At 33.0% G+C, this 15,569-nt stretch overlaps 1 protein-coding gene across 2 annotated transcripts; it reads right to left on the bottom strand.

The window, feature by feature from the left end:
• Positions 1–4,958: 4,958 nt before the first annotated feature.
• LOC120775461 (leucine-rich repeat-containing protein 20) lies at positions 4,959–15,365 on the bottom strand. Of its 2 annotated transcripts, none has more exons than XM_040105645.1 (4): positions 14,757–15,365; positions 6,146–6,289; positions 5,908–6,075; positions 4,959–5,845 (listed from the first exon to the last, which is right to left on the bottom strand). In XM_040105645.1, the coding sequence occupies exons 1-4, from the start codon at positions 15,034–15,036 to the stop codon at positions 5,691–5,693; spliced, it is 747 nt and encodes a 248-aa protein (XP_039961579.1). In that variant the 5' UTR covers positions 15,037–15,365; the 3' UTR covers positions 4,959–5,690. The 2 variants fall into 2 exon arrangements, with proteins under 2 accessions (XP_039961579.1, XP_039961581.1); XM_040105647.1 differs by lacking the exon at positions 14,757–15,365 and adding an exon at positions 6,741–6,944.
• Positions 15,366–15,569: the final 204 nt, after the last annotated feature.

The raw sequence follows: 15,569 nt of genomic DNA, 5'->3' as shown, positions 1-15,569 counted from the left end.
CATCAAAAATATCAAAATTTTTATTTTAATTTATGAATTTCCAAATAACAACACTAGAGTTATCAAATCCCGAAATATAAAGAGCAACCTACGTAAAATTCAATAAAGTTTTTACAATTTCCGCACTAAGCGAACAAAATATTTTCGACGTCAGGTAAATGAAAATTTTAGTTTTTACGACATGCTCAATAACAATTTCGTGGTACAATTCCTGTGAGTTGTCATCTAACGGTAGACTAAGATAACGTGCTGTTTGAACGGGGTTTGTGTTTATTTACCGGAAGCTTGCAAGTCTCATTACGTAGGTGTTCGTCAGGAGACACAAAAGGCGTGCAGCATTCTGATACGTGTGAAGCTTATTCTTCTGCGTTCAACTACTTCCAGGTAACCATATCAGTGCAGCGTTGTCGGCGTCGATGACCGGCGGTACGATTGCCTTATATGTTGCCAACTATGTTTCTTTCCCCAGGAGTTGCTGGCTAACGCTAACGCTATTGCATGTATTGGGGGGAGTAGCAGGCTCCTTGCCTAGAAAATGTGAAAAAGATCAGTGAGATAGTTATTTACTTTCTAACACATGACATCGATTCGATTGCCTGACGTCAATATGTTAGAATCATCTGCATATGTTGTGATGGAAATTCCCTCTTTGTGGTTAAATTAGAATTTCGAACTCGAAACATTGCGGATAATTGCCGATCACTCCAATAGTGTTTGACAAGATTTTTTTTCACGAAAATTGACTCACAGCCAACAATATTCAGATTCTAGTAACGATTCACCTTGTGTGTGCATTGACATCGCAACCAATGATGCGGGAAACTTGTAGTTCTGACGTTAGTGTAGCTCACATAATATTATCATTTCTAGGAGAATATACACTCCTTGAACTTTTGTTGTTCAAAAAAATTAAAAAGTAAATGAAAAATTAAAATATTCTCACACAATTTGCAATTGTATAAATACATCGTATTAGAGCACTACGGAACGTATTATAATTATATAACAGTACAGTATGTATGTTGTGTGAATCGTATGTTTTGAAGTCAAATCAATTTCGGTTTTAAACAATTGTTCATTTTTGTAAATAATTAAAATTTCCAAAAGCATGTATTTATTTTGTATCTTTGCCTCGCTTATTTACCTATTTGCACAAGAATTCTAACTATAATGTTTCCCAGAACTACTTAAAACAAATATTTAGACTTTTTAGGAAAGTCAAAGTGTGTGCTTTATTATTTAAGGCGCACTAAAATCTTACTAACCGCACAGTTGAGATCTGCTTAACAACAAAGCAACCTGCTGAGTTTTTACCAAAGTCGAATAAAACATGAAATTGCTGCCATCACTTATGGTGGGTGTATTGGTTCTAACCATCACCACCAGATCAGACACCGCCGACACAACAGACGCAGCTTCAGACTCTACAGCAGCAGGCTCTACAGCAACAGACGCAACTTCAGACTCTACAACTACAGCCGCAGCATCAGGATCTGCAACAACAGCTTCAGCAGATGAGGCAACAACAACAGAATCTGGTGCCACCACAACAGAAGCTGCTTCATCAGCTACTTCTAGTAGCAGTAATGCTGCTGCTAGAAGGAGAAGGCAAAGAAGACGACAAGCCGCTAAAAGAAGGCGTGCGGCACGAAGAAGGCAGCGTCAAGCCCGCAGACGTGCGCAAAGAAGAAGACGTAGAAGGCAAAGGCGTCAACGCAGAAGACAGCAAGCAAATCGTGGTTAGACTGGTGGCTAATTTTAACAAAATTTCTTTCAACTGTAACTACTTATTGATGAATAAATTAATATAAAGTCTATTAAGTTAAAAAAAGTAGTTTTAAACGAATAGAGGGTAAGGAAGCATCCTTGGAAATTGTATAATTATGTAGAAGTATGAAGTGTATTCTCTTGTCATTTGGCTTTTTGGTACAGTGAAAGGCAGAGGCCAACATCAAAAATAATTCCATAGTACTCCTGAGCACTCGCAGGCATAGCAACTTTGTTTAAATTACACATTACTTCTGATCTCCACGTTATTTTCATTTGCTCCGAACCGAGCCAATGTTGTAATGGCTTGAATAGGAATATAAAGAAATTTTCTCATGGTTCCGAATTTATTCAGACAAATCCAAGGGATTAATTTGGCAAACCTGTTAGTTTGTGAAAATAATCACAACCACCATTTAGTTCGCGTGTTTATCACTGAATGCAATGTTATTTTTGTTTATCATATGAAATAAATTAATTTCCAACTATAGGCTTAACTTTTCGTCCATCGCTAGATTGATAATTTCGCTGTAAGACATCCACAGGGTGTAATTCAAAACGGGAAATTCAGGATGAATGACAAAACAAAAGCATTCAGTTTTTGAGACGTGAATCTGAAATTTTGCACTCGTACTATTGCGCTTAGCTGCCATTCAAACTGACCAATCAAAACAAGGGTAAGATCTTTTTATACCTGTTTATGCCGAAAAATTTAACCTATTATTATTATAGACAAAATTATTGTTTTTTCACATGACCTCAATTTCGACCTGTTCCAGGAAACGTGACTGAGTAGTAACGGCATCTCTGGGTTGCAGACGAGGAGCCATAATCTGCAGACGCCTAACAATGCAGTTAGAACTAGAGCCGAAATGAATTAGCCGTATTTCTTTTAGCTAATTTCAGCAACACTAATGTGGTGACGGCGAAATTGGAATGCGATGTCAGAGAATTCTGGCTAATATCAGCAAATATGCTGAGGTAGAACCACCTCCCGTATGACTAAGAAAGATCTTGGATGAGGCGTCGCGAAGATAGGGAAACTTCTCTACTTTCTAAAGGGGCGTGGAACGCAATATCACTTCTGATCTCAGCCTAGGTGTAGAATGTCAGCCTAGAAAGTCTCATAGAAACCCCAGAAATAGAAACTACAATTTGTACTGTAAGAGGTGCCGTCAACCGTCACCTCAGCATTAAAATCTGCCTGGAGATTTCTTATTTACTGAAAAAATCTAAGGCCAGACGGAACCTATTCTGACGGACCATGGAACTATCACGGCACTTTTCGGATGGTTCTTCAACAAGTCTCGCGAGAGTGGGTTAATTAACGATTGGAAAAGCTTTTACGAAAAGTTAAAGAGCTGTCATGAGTCCTCTGGGTGCAGACGTATTCTCACAAATAATTCCAACCGTGTGGGTTGTGTTAAAGACTTATATAAGCTGAAGATACTCCTTGGTGTTCACTTTCCGAGCAATACATCGCTAGAGAGATAACTCTCGAACTATTCAAACCATTCAAGTCCACTGGGCAACCACAACAGATTTGCAAAATTTAATATTATTTATTTCTTATTCATGAGTTATTTTCTTTTAAATAAGAAGCCATTTTGTTTTTATAGAACTTCTGAAGGAACATTTCAACAGATGTGTACGATGACTGGCTGTATCACTTGTATTGAATAATGCACAACAATCCTTACTGACGCTGTTTACAAAAATACTATGAAAATGATCTCAATGTTGGACTAGGGCATCTTACGATATCTATAGTGGTTTTACAGGTTTTAAAGATTATGGGACAAAGAATTTGTGAGAAGTGACTGAGAAAGAATAAAACATTTTATAAACAGAAATTTTCAATATTATTTGAAATCTCATATCTTGGTAACACTACTATGAAGATACTAACTTTAAGGATTTCCAAATTTCTGGTTGACTTTATACTGTGCATATCGGTGTTGGTATTAAAGAAATTGTGCAAAATATGCGGATAAACTTTAGTTAGACTATCTCCGCAATCAGCAGGATAGTTTGGGAAATTATAGCGAAGAGAAACGAGAACGTTCACACCAGGATCTGAAAGTGGTGGTTGAAAGTTATTAAGGTTGATGTGATCATCATACAATGAGAGATTAAACGAAAGTATGTTTGGTTTTTTCTGATTTGAGAAGAAAAAATGGAAATAAATATTTAAAAATAAAACAAACCAAATCTTACAAAATCGCTGATAGATTCCTGACTCTATATCAGTGTTATAGTTGCATGCCAAAAGTGAATGAAAGTAAAATTTTTAGACATTTTTTGAAAATTAAATTGTTGGCATTAAACCTATAATTGCAAATTTCAGAAAACATTGAACTATACATTTGACATTTGACTAGGGAGCAAGAACAAAATGAACGTAATTTGCGATATCACCAATTACCTCGCAGATTTTTATTTAATTTCAAATAACAGTCTTCGCTATCAAACAGAAGTTCGGATAGATAAAAGAATTATTAAATTGTTTCATAATATTCCACTTTCACCATTTACCGTCGTTCATCCATGAATCTGTGGTCATATAAATAAGTATTGTGAAAAATTCTTATGAACTATTTCACAGTTACTTACATTATTCTAGAAAATAACCCTTTTAGATAACTTATTGCAGCACACCTATTTTAAACTGTTTTGAAAGAAACCTTTCAATGCACAATTTTGTTACAGTATCGAGCTTGATTTATGACACTCTATAAATACTTTACATTGTTTATTTAACTTTTTGATGGTTTTGTCTATAACAAAAGTGGATGGTCGACTCGCATAGGAGGAGGTTTCGATGGCTTTAAACCTGCATCGAACGCTGTGTGCCACTCAAATACCAGTATTCGTAAAAAAGTAGCCTCCCGAAAAAACTGCTACATCATTTTCAACGGTTCTGTAGTCGTGATTCCATTTGAAACATACATAAATTGTTCAAAAATTTTAAAATGAAAGACTCTACCTTGTTTCTTTACCCTAAATGGCAAACATAACTTTATTTATAAATAGTATAAAGATTTAGGTAAACAACTAAAACATATTCTATTGAGTAAACACATTTTTGGACAATTTAAAATTATACACTACTGATGTATTTTGTATTCCTAAAAGGAATCAATAATTTATGTAAGTATTAATTGAAAAATATGTAACTTTTGTTTGAGGCAGTTTCAAAAAATTCAAAAATAAAATCGTAAACCATATTTGACTAGCTTTTTTCCAATGCATCCAGAGCAAGGCAAATTTCTAAGAACTTTCTGTATGCGTTTGTTTCCTCCGAAACTGTTATAAGAGTGTTAAAATTAGTTTAGCAAGGAAATCACATTAAAAACTCTAGTTTTAAGTATATATACATTTTGCCTTAGGTGTATGCTTACATAGCTAATAAAATTGTTCAATATATCTAAATTATATCTTTGGCGTTAATGCTTTCGAAGCTTAAAAGCTTCCGCATTCAAAAGGTTTTATGATAGATTTACGCACAATTGAACCGGTTTACTTAAGGGTTTGTTCTTTTATGCTTACTTAAACTCAAAAGTTACCAATCTCATATTTCTTGCTTACAACTATTGTTCTTTGTTAAGACAGCTTATTAAATGAAAGTCCCACACAGATTTACAGTTAGTGAAAGCCTAAAGCTTATAATTATTTACTGAAAGTTGACTAAATCAGCAGTTCGTATCAGTTAAACGCTGTCTTTAGTAACTAACATACTAATTAATTTATTCACTAAATAAGTACTTTGCAGTTCGGCTCCACGCATAGTAAAATGTATTAACATAATCAGTTGCTAAGTTGTATTTATAATATATCCTTAGCAGTCTTAGATTTAATAAAAATAACCCAATTTATATGAGCTATGGGAAGTAATTACAGTATTTACTAAACATCCCACAAGCCTACCAATCATCATCCTCATTGTACTCCGATATTTCGAGGCGGAATGATGTGCTGACATTTTTCAATTTGCGGTGGCAGGTTCGTCCCAAGGGATTATGTCGCAGGTTAACCAATTCTAAGTTATCGCTTGTGATCATTTCATCAGTGTCGATTTCTAAAGAAAAGTACATTTTATTGTTGTGGTTAACGAAATCGATTATTATAAAGGGAATTTACCGATGATCGCATTGTGACTGGCGTCCAGTTCCCGTAATTTAGGCATTTTAAACACAACTGGTGGCAAAACAATAAATGAGTTGTGTGAGATATTTAACCGCGCCAACGCATTCAGATCTGCCAACTCATCGGGCAATTTGGTCATTTGATTGTGCGAGAGGTTGAGGTCTTCATGCAATGAAAAGTAGATGTAAATAAGTTATGGAATATTGACTAATGCGTTTAGCGAAACACTTACCTGTAATGAGATTAAATTTGAGCGCAAATTTCGCTGGTATCTTTTTGATGACATTGCTACTGAGATCACAAGTCTTTAGTTGGGTATTGCGCATCAAATGATAAACCGCGTCGGGAATCTGCATCAGTTGGCATTCGGACAAGTCTGGAAATAATAAACAAACCTTTGTTAATGATTTTGCTATATTAAATTTTAAATCCTGGCCTACTCATAACAAATTTGATAAAACTAAACGATATCAAGCAAATGTTTGCAAAGATTACAAAAACCTCTGAGTGTGTTTTAATAGTACGGTGGTGAATAAATGGATTCGCTCTTAATTTTATTCGTTTATTCGTTTATTTATTGATTTATGAATATATAAGTTCCGGGTATGTCAACATATGTATATATATATTTGAGTTTACTATACGTAAGTATATTGATAATAATACATAAAATATGTAATAAATTATATATGATTCTTTTTTTTTCAAAATTTGTGCAAACAACTTAATTATTGGTTACTTTTGCTACAATTTTAGTAAAGTACTTAACTAAATTATGAAAAATCAAGTGCCTGATATTTATTGAATAAGTTTCGAAATAACATTACCTAATGACTCATTATCTTGCGCATTTTCACATCTTTCTACGACACGCACCACAGCATGTGCCATTCTTGGCAATTTTCTAAACTTTTCAGAAATGAATTAATAATAACCAAATACAGTGTAATTTTCACTCTCACAGCACACAAGTGGATTTTCGCGAGGTTTCGTTTCAGATTTATTATTTTATCTAGAAAATATATTTAGAAGAACACTAGCGACGCGATCAACTTCCGTACAGAAATTAAATGAGAGGTTTATTGTGCATGCAGTCGGTAAAGAAAATATTAAAATCAAAACATTTGCTTTTGACAAGAAATTATATTTTAAGAGTAATTAAAATAAAAGAGAGTGAAATGATCACTCTTTAAAATTGTTCATTACCGTTTTAGCTAGTCGCTTTTACCTATGAACTGTTCGTGATTTTCAATTTTAGGTTTATTTCATTATTGGTTATTTCCAGTAAATAGTGCACTTGCTATCTTCATGCATCATTCTAGCGATATGTTACACTTTAAACATTTTCTCTTCTACTTAAACGAATTTACAGTAACGGCCAGAGAAACGTAACAATATATATTTGTGCAATTTCATTATATCAGAGATGGACGTGCTTATTAGCCACTTCGCTCATTTGAGTACCATGGAATTTGATGTAAAAATAACTGGCATACCCAAATAAAAGCGTTGAGCGGCGCGTTTTGTTATGACTCTGCGTTAACTCCGCCGTGGATTCACCAAATTCTCACTTAAATTCAAACAGAAGAAATCAAATACAAAGCAATTTAATTTATTATTTTTATTTATTTTGTACAAGCAATAAACAGCTGTCAACAGCATTTAATTTATTAGTTTTATTTATTTATTTCTGACAGAAATTTGCTGCTGCCGCTTTTATTTAGGGGCGGCAATGAGTTGACATAACTTAACCTCTTAGCTATTGTCATAATTATTTGACCAAAAGTGTGAATTTCTCTCTTAGTTTTTGCTTCACCGGGGTATTAGTTGATCGCATATATGTATGTATTTATATTTTTATTTCTCCTGTGCTCTTTATCTTTTAAGTACTCAAAACGTATTTATATCCAACGTGGCGTGCAGAGAGCACTAATTTGTATTAAAGCTTGCTCGAAAGCCTTCTACGTTCTACATTAGTTCACAATTATGGGAACAAATGTGCTTCTGATATAATATTTAAGGCAGTGTGTTTATATATAAAAATATTTAAATAAAAGTGATCAATTTAGGCATTTACATTTATCATTATGTAGTATATTGGGTAGTCGAAAAACTCTTTTTGTATTTCTAACCAAATTTTAAGTTATTTGTTTATATTTATAATGAAATTTTAATGAACCACTACCACTTTCCCGCTAGAGACATTATTCCATCAGTGTAAAACTTTCACCAGTGGAAATCGAAATTTCGAAATTTCCAGAACGGAAGCGAGCGAATCGTTGTTAATCTACACGAATTGAAACAGCATCGTCTCAGTAAACTTCACAAATTTTATTGGTGGCTTCTTGCATGGCATTATTCTCTTTTTTATACAAAAATTTCGAAATAAAGCGAATTATTTCATTATTTTCACTCATTTTTGAACAGCTCTAACTTTTTTTCAACTTCCCCGAATTTAATTTTTTTTGTTTTTTGGCTAAATGAAGCTTAAAATCTCACCTTTCCAACACTATGTGGTATGACACAATGTGATTGCTAAAACTGGAGATATACGACTGCAACGACATCTATTGGCTAAATACGAAACGACTTTTTCGACTTCCCAATATACATATATAAAATAAAATAAATTATATCTGAACTAAAAACAATCTCCATACCCATTTTTGATACCTTGAAATATTTAAACTTATGACTCTTTGAATGTCCAAATAATACATTATTTGGAAAGCATAAAAGTATTTTATCACAGAAGAATAACCAAATCTCCCTCTTTGTTAATTTTCCGAAGCCTGGAAAATATACTAGTATATACCAACACAAAAAGTCGTCTACATAAGTATTTATTTTCCAATTGTCTGTCAGAAAACTACAAAGACCTTTGTTCGAATTATACATACAAATGTACATGCTACATGTGTGTGTATGTAGTTTGCATAAATACAAGTAAAAGTGCAAGTCACTCATTAAAAGAACTGTTTTCAAAAAATGTAAATATACATAGTTACAGATTATAAATACATTTTATATACAAATATACGTAAAAGTGCATGCAAATGTACTTGATTATATAGAGATTATAGGGAAACTGTTTAAAGAAATCGAGAGAGAAGCAATGACATAAAAGTAAAGAATACCAAGCAGAAAGTACCAAGAGGTTAATCCCACCGGTTTGTAGCAGTAGACAAAGGGTCTGCTACGACGCCGGAAAAAAACGAAAGCACGAGACATATCAACTTGATCAGTTGCCAGCAACAGACAGCTGCTAACGACAATTGGCAGGGCGGCTTGAGAATAAACAAACGGATTTATATTAGAAGCAATTGCACTTAGTTAATTTGGCGTCACCTCTTTTGGTTAATGTAGATTTTGGTGTTTATAATTATTATTTGAATATATTAATTTCCAAAGCTTACATATAGTATACATACACGATCGCATGAGAGTGAGTGCGCAAAAGCTGCAAAATGCGCAGATTTCAAACCAAAACAACTTGTGTATAATGTACATATGTATGTATGTACGTAATGGAAAATATTTATATTTCATATGTATGTACTCTATGTATGTATTAAACGTGGCATATACTTGTAGATACATACAAATATGTACATATACATATGTATAATAATATATATGTATGTATGTACATATGTATATAGACGTTGTCTACGCAATTAACAAATTGGTAATTATATGATAAGATTATAATAAACAAGTTCAATACCTCATTAGACTTTCACAAAATGTTGCGGAGGCCTTAAAACTTTATTTTTTTTTTGTTTAATACACGAAGATTACAAAGATCTACATATACATATATCAACAAGCTAAGGATGTCGAGGCGATTTGAATTGTCCTAGAATAAAGACAATAAAGTCCCCAGAAATTATAGTACATAGCCTTAAAAGGTTTCAATCAAAGGTAAAGAGATCGTTGAAAACATGCCTAGTTCTGGACGACCTTCGACTTCTTCAACTGATGAAAATGATAAAAAAAAAGTTAAGAATATGGTGCTTGAAAATCGTCAGACAGGTGTTAAAGAGATGGCAAGAGAGCTCGACATCTGTCACGACTCCGTTCGAATTCATTTAGTGGATATTTTGGGTAAGACACGCGTTCTTGCTCGACTCGTCCCGATAAAGCTGAATTTTTTTCAAAAAGGGTGCGTAATCAGGTCATTTTGAGCATACTCCATTGAGCGAATACCGACCCAATATTTATGCAAATCATTATATGTAAACTGATGAGACTTGGGTTTATGAGTTTGACATGCAAATAGAAATCCTTTTTCAGTCGATCGAAGAGATAAAACCACATTCGGTGAAAGAGGCGAAGGCCATCCTAAAAAGTGCTTATGAAAATTGTTTTGAAGACTGGAAAAATCGTTGACAAAAGTAAGTATAACATCTGGTGGGGATTACTTTGAAGGCGACAAATTAAATGTTGCTGAATAATTAAAAACTTTACGTTTTATTTACAATTTCCAGGTACTTTATTATAATATATAATTCAATGTATGTATAATATTATTAAATTAAAATTAATAATAAGCATGATGCGGAGGGTAAATCAAAGCAATATACCGAATTCAATTTTTATACTTTGCAACATGTTGCTACAGAGTATAGTAGTTTTTTACCTAACGGTTGTTTGTATCATCAAAAACTTAGCGAGTTAGATACCGGGTTATATATACGTATGTATATACATACATAAAATATCAAAATGATGAGACGAACTGAAGTTATAGTAACTGTCTGACCACCTGTCTAAATCGGACCCAATTTTTCAATGATCCAATTGCGAATGTTTTATCAAAAATATCGTTCAATCTGTGGGATATGCCTGAGAAATTTGGAGATTTACTTCGCTAATAATATGTAGTACTATGTCTGTGTGTCAAAACTGGGATTAATTGGATAAAAAATTTCATTGACAAAACTTGAATTAAGTCACTATGCACTTTTCAAGTCTGAGAGAATATCTTCATCGCCTCTGGAAACACCGTTTAAAGTTATATTTGCAAATATGTACAATCATGATAAAATAATATCTCACAGCTTCGTGGTTGTAATAGTTACGTGTGAACGTGTAACTTATGGCAGTAATGAAGTTGACTGACTTTATGATATTTTTAGAAATATATGTAAATGCTTCGATTTAATCGATGAAAGAGTGACAAGGATGCGTTTTTTCGTTCCACTCTCCCACAACATAAGCAACTTAAGCCGATATTCTTGTTCTATAGTGAAGTTTGTCGAAATTGATTGTATTTGCAGACTTCAGTGAACCCACTATACTATAAAGGATCATGCTATGTAGATAATTTGAGTACGTACTTTAAGCTCACTGACGAATATCTTAGATTGTTTATATCGAAAATAAGTGGTTCCGCTAAATAGTATTACTTTTTATTTAAATGGCTGTTTTTTAGATTTTATCTTAGGTATAACCCCCTCTAAATTTAAATTGCTGTATTAAGGTTTTAACTTAAGTATAGACTATTAATACATTATAATGATGTTTATTTCAACCATATTTCTACATAACAACCTGCATTGATATATGTAGATGAATCAATCATACTCAATCTATGTTAGGCTCATGATTTTTCATAAGAAAGATTGTTAGCAGTAAAGCAATTATTTATATAGTGATATACATACTTACATACTTATATGAAAGTATATGCTTTATATATATGCCTTTATATGTATGCCTGCATGTACATACATACATATGTGCAGTAAGAGCAGTATAAAAATTGTTTAAATGTAAAAAAATTATACAACTTAAAATGCACCTACCTTTTTAAGAAATGATAATATGAGTAATGAGTTGCAACCTGTATGTACGTATGTATGTATATAGTACATATGGCACAAATAATTGGTTGAGTGGTCAAACACGCAATATCTACGATTTATAAAACTGTGCACTAACTGGCTATAGGAAAGCACATACTGCTCATTTAATAATTACTCCTAATAAATGCTTATATACATATGTACATATAAGCACCCATGCATGTTTGCGTGTGTTATGCAACTAAGCAGCATTTACACCAACCAGAATTTTTAATTATGTATGTGCAACGAAGAGATCTTTTTGTAGCGAAAATACATACATATATTATAAATGTAGCGAAAGAATACTTAACTAGGTAAGGTTTAAGGTAGGCAAAATTTTTCAATTTGCCGTTATTACTGTGTTCGTTGAACACTGAAAATATACCGAAACATACCTTGATATAGCAATGTAAACAAAGAGATCTTTTTGTATATTCATATATGTATATATCTATTCACAAGTTGTGCATACATTTTGTACAAAGTTTTAATTATGGAAAGCAACTGGTTACTTTCATCCGGCTACTGAGAAGTTTATGACCTTTTTGGATTATTATGTACAATTACCAACTCATTGTATAGTATACTGAAAGATCGGATTCAAGCACCTCTCAAGACCATTTGTCTTTTGTATTTTAAGGAATTTGAAATATGAATTTCGTTAAGCAAAATATTTGAACATTTACGAAAATTTAGTTTCAAAATTCGTATTTTTCAATCATATGTATTTGCTTTCCTATTGTTTTTTTTTTTTTTGTTATTGTGAATTATCTTTCAAGCATTCAGAATGTATATTAATGTATTAGCATAATTAAACTAATATTTAACAAAAAATTGTTATTCGAAAACAGAAATGTGCGACTTGTATATAAGTACCTCTACTGCTGCCTTGGTATGAATCAATGGATTCTGCGCAAACTTTGGTAATAATAATTCATACGTAGAAAGAGTGTTTTGTAAAATGTGGTACATATTGGTTTATATTTTAACTGAGGTTTAAGAAATTGAAATTTTTTGTCACAGATTTTAGAGAGCCATTCATAAAAGTAGTCGAATTTTTTTGCCTCTAAGTTTATAACATCTAAAATAAAACGTCGGATACCCTCTTAAGGGGTTACATGGGTTTACTGATTTTTTTTTCATTGCCTTATTAAATTCTACAACACCTCTAGAATATTGTCCTAAATTTTTAAGTTAATCCGATTAATGGTTTCGGAGATACAGCCTTCAGAACTTGTGCGTTCGAGCCTAGCTAGGCAAAGAGCGCCGTCTTTAAACGCATTTTTTCTCGAAACGGTCTGAACTGTTTTGAAATCGGTTGGCAAGACTTCTCAAAAACTTCTCAACCGATCTTAATGAAATTTTATACAAGTCTTTGAGATACAATTCTTAAAGACTAGGACAAAGGATTTTTTTTCTATTGCAACCATTTAAAAAAAAATGTCTCGAAATTTTCATTGAAATTAAATTTTTTTGTAAAACTGTTTGCCAAAAATTCAATTTTTATTTTGTTTTTCTTTCGTCCAAGTTCTAAGTTAAGGTTTTAATTAAAACTCGTATTTTTCACTTTAGATGATCCTGTAAGGAATTATCCTGCCGAGGGGTCACCGGAAATGCCATCGCAATGGCCGAGTTTAAAATATTTTTTTCCAAAATTTTCCGAATTTCCTTGTTAATAGTGTATGTTTGTAACAATAAAAATTGTAATAAAAATATAATGTTTATTTGAGAAAAAATTGTTGAAAAAAGGCTGTTTTTTACCCAAGGAAACCAATGTAACCCCGTAAGTATACATAAAGGCATCGAACATATTGTTCAGATCAAACCACTAAAGCATATAGCTGCCATTTAAACTGAGCGATCAAATTCAAGTTATTGTATATAATATTTTGTATTTGTGGAGGGTTTCATAGTTCGGTATAACCAAAGTGAACGTTTTTTCTTGTATTTATGGCATTACTCTGGCTATCGTGAGCCAGAGCCTTGGGAGAATAATAAAATTATGATTGTAAATTTGTAAATAATATTTAGTTGACGCTCAGGTGGTTATTCATTGAATTTAAAATAATACTAAGATAATGTGAACAAATATTATTAAAATAAAATCTTTGGCTCACCTTAGACCTACAAACAACAAATACATTTCAAATATATAATATATGCAGTTCACCAGTTAGTTAAATGGAAACTATTGAGCAATCGCGGCCTTGCGAATGGCGAAACACTAACACCCCATAAAAAACGAGACTTTTTCACTTTGTTCGACGTATCTAAACAATGTAAATGTTGGTTTCAAAGCAATGCCTCAGCAGTGCGTGCAATCTAAACGCTCACTTCAGTGCGCCTCAATGGCTAGAAATACTAAAACGTATATTTACTATTTACATCACAATCGTCTAGCTGTAGCTGATTACTTGCTTTACAACTTTGGGTTGCTTTTGTTGATTCATGCATATACTGAATTTAGTACGACTTTAAAATATTTTTTTTTTAAGTTAGGTGCTTAAGCATACACTAATTAATACATACTGATATTTTATAGTTATGTTCCACTTATTACATAAGTACATACTCGTATCTGCTAAGCCTAGCAGCTAAGCCTAATTTGTCGCGTCAAGTGTCAAAGAACTGTTAGAAATTCGAATCATGAATATAGTTTAGTCCGGTGGATATGTCACGGTTAATGTTTCAATGGAGGGATAACATTAAGGTTGGCTATTGTCAAACAGACCTTTGGCTACCCATTTGTGTTGAGTTGTTTAGTCGAAGAGACCGAAACCCATTTAAAATCGATTGCGAAAAACTTATGATTCTTTAAAAAATGTTAAATTGTGAAAAACCCGTTGTTGGCTCGGCATAACCTTTCCAAAATAAATATATTTGCCCATACATATCTAACTAGATTGTAACTTATAGCAAACATATCTAATGAAACAAAAAATCATCATCAAAATTGATAAAGAATTCTATCAACTCAGCGTTTCTACGTACCCAATATATTATTCTCTTTTGCATCTTCACAGCGGCCAACCACTCGAATAATACCGCGTCCGGCGATCGGTGAGCAGGTCACTATGCCTCCCATGCGGGCTATGTGTGGCGGCACGCGCGGATCGTCAGTTATCTGCACATTGTCACTGTTATTATCATTGCTGATGGCAACTCTGTTAGTGTTATTGTTGTTATTATTATTGTTATTTCCGCCACCGCCGCCGTTGCTGTTGCCACTGTTGTTGGCAATGTTAGTGATATCGTTACCGAATGGACGCATTTTGTGCCTTTTTTAACCAACACTATTCGGGATTTTTTTATTACACAAAGATATGTTTGCAATAGAAAAAGTTGCAACACTGGCTTGGTTTCGAAGTTAATGCTAAGTTAACTTTATGGGTCTTTCACCCGTGCTGCACGCACTTATGTACACTTTTCAGCTGCCACTAATTTTTATGTAAGTCACTCTTTATATTTTCAATTTTATTTTTAATTTTTTTTTGTACAATGGTTGGCACCTTTTGTATTTGCGTTTAACACTTTCAATTTCAATGAAATAATTAACAATGATTTCAAAAACGCTAAATCTAAACTTTACGTGTGTCTTCCGTTTTTCAAATGGTTGAAAAGCTCCGCCATCAGCTGTTTTTATACCACGGAAGAAGAAAGAATAATTGCGTCGAACGAAATCAAAACAAAAGTAAAATAATAAAAGCTATAGCACACGTTTTCCTACATACCTATGTGGGTTGTATGTGCATGTAAATAGGCACAGTCTATGGCAATCACAACACAGGTCGAGAGATATCAGAG

The sequence above is a fragment of the Bactrocera tryoni genome, chromosome 4, assembly GCF_016617805.1.
Source record: "Bactrocera tryoni isolate S06 chromosome 4, CSIRO_BtryS06_freeze2, whole genome shotgun sequence".
Taxonomy (NCBI): domain Eukaryota; kingdom Metazoa; phylum Arthropoda; class Insecta; order Diptera; family Tephritidae; genus Bactrocera; species Bactrocera tryoni.
Note: the sequence above shows the minus strand (reverse complement) of the source record. Positions and strands in the feature narration are given on the sequence as shown.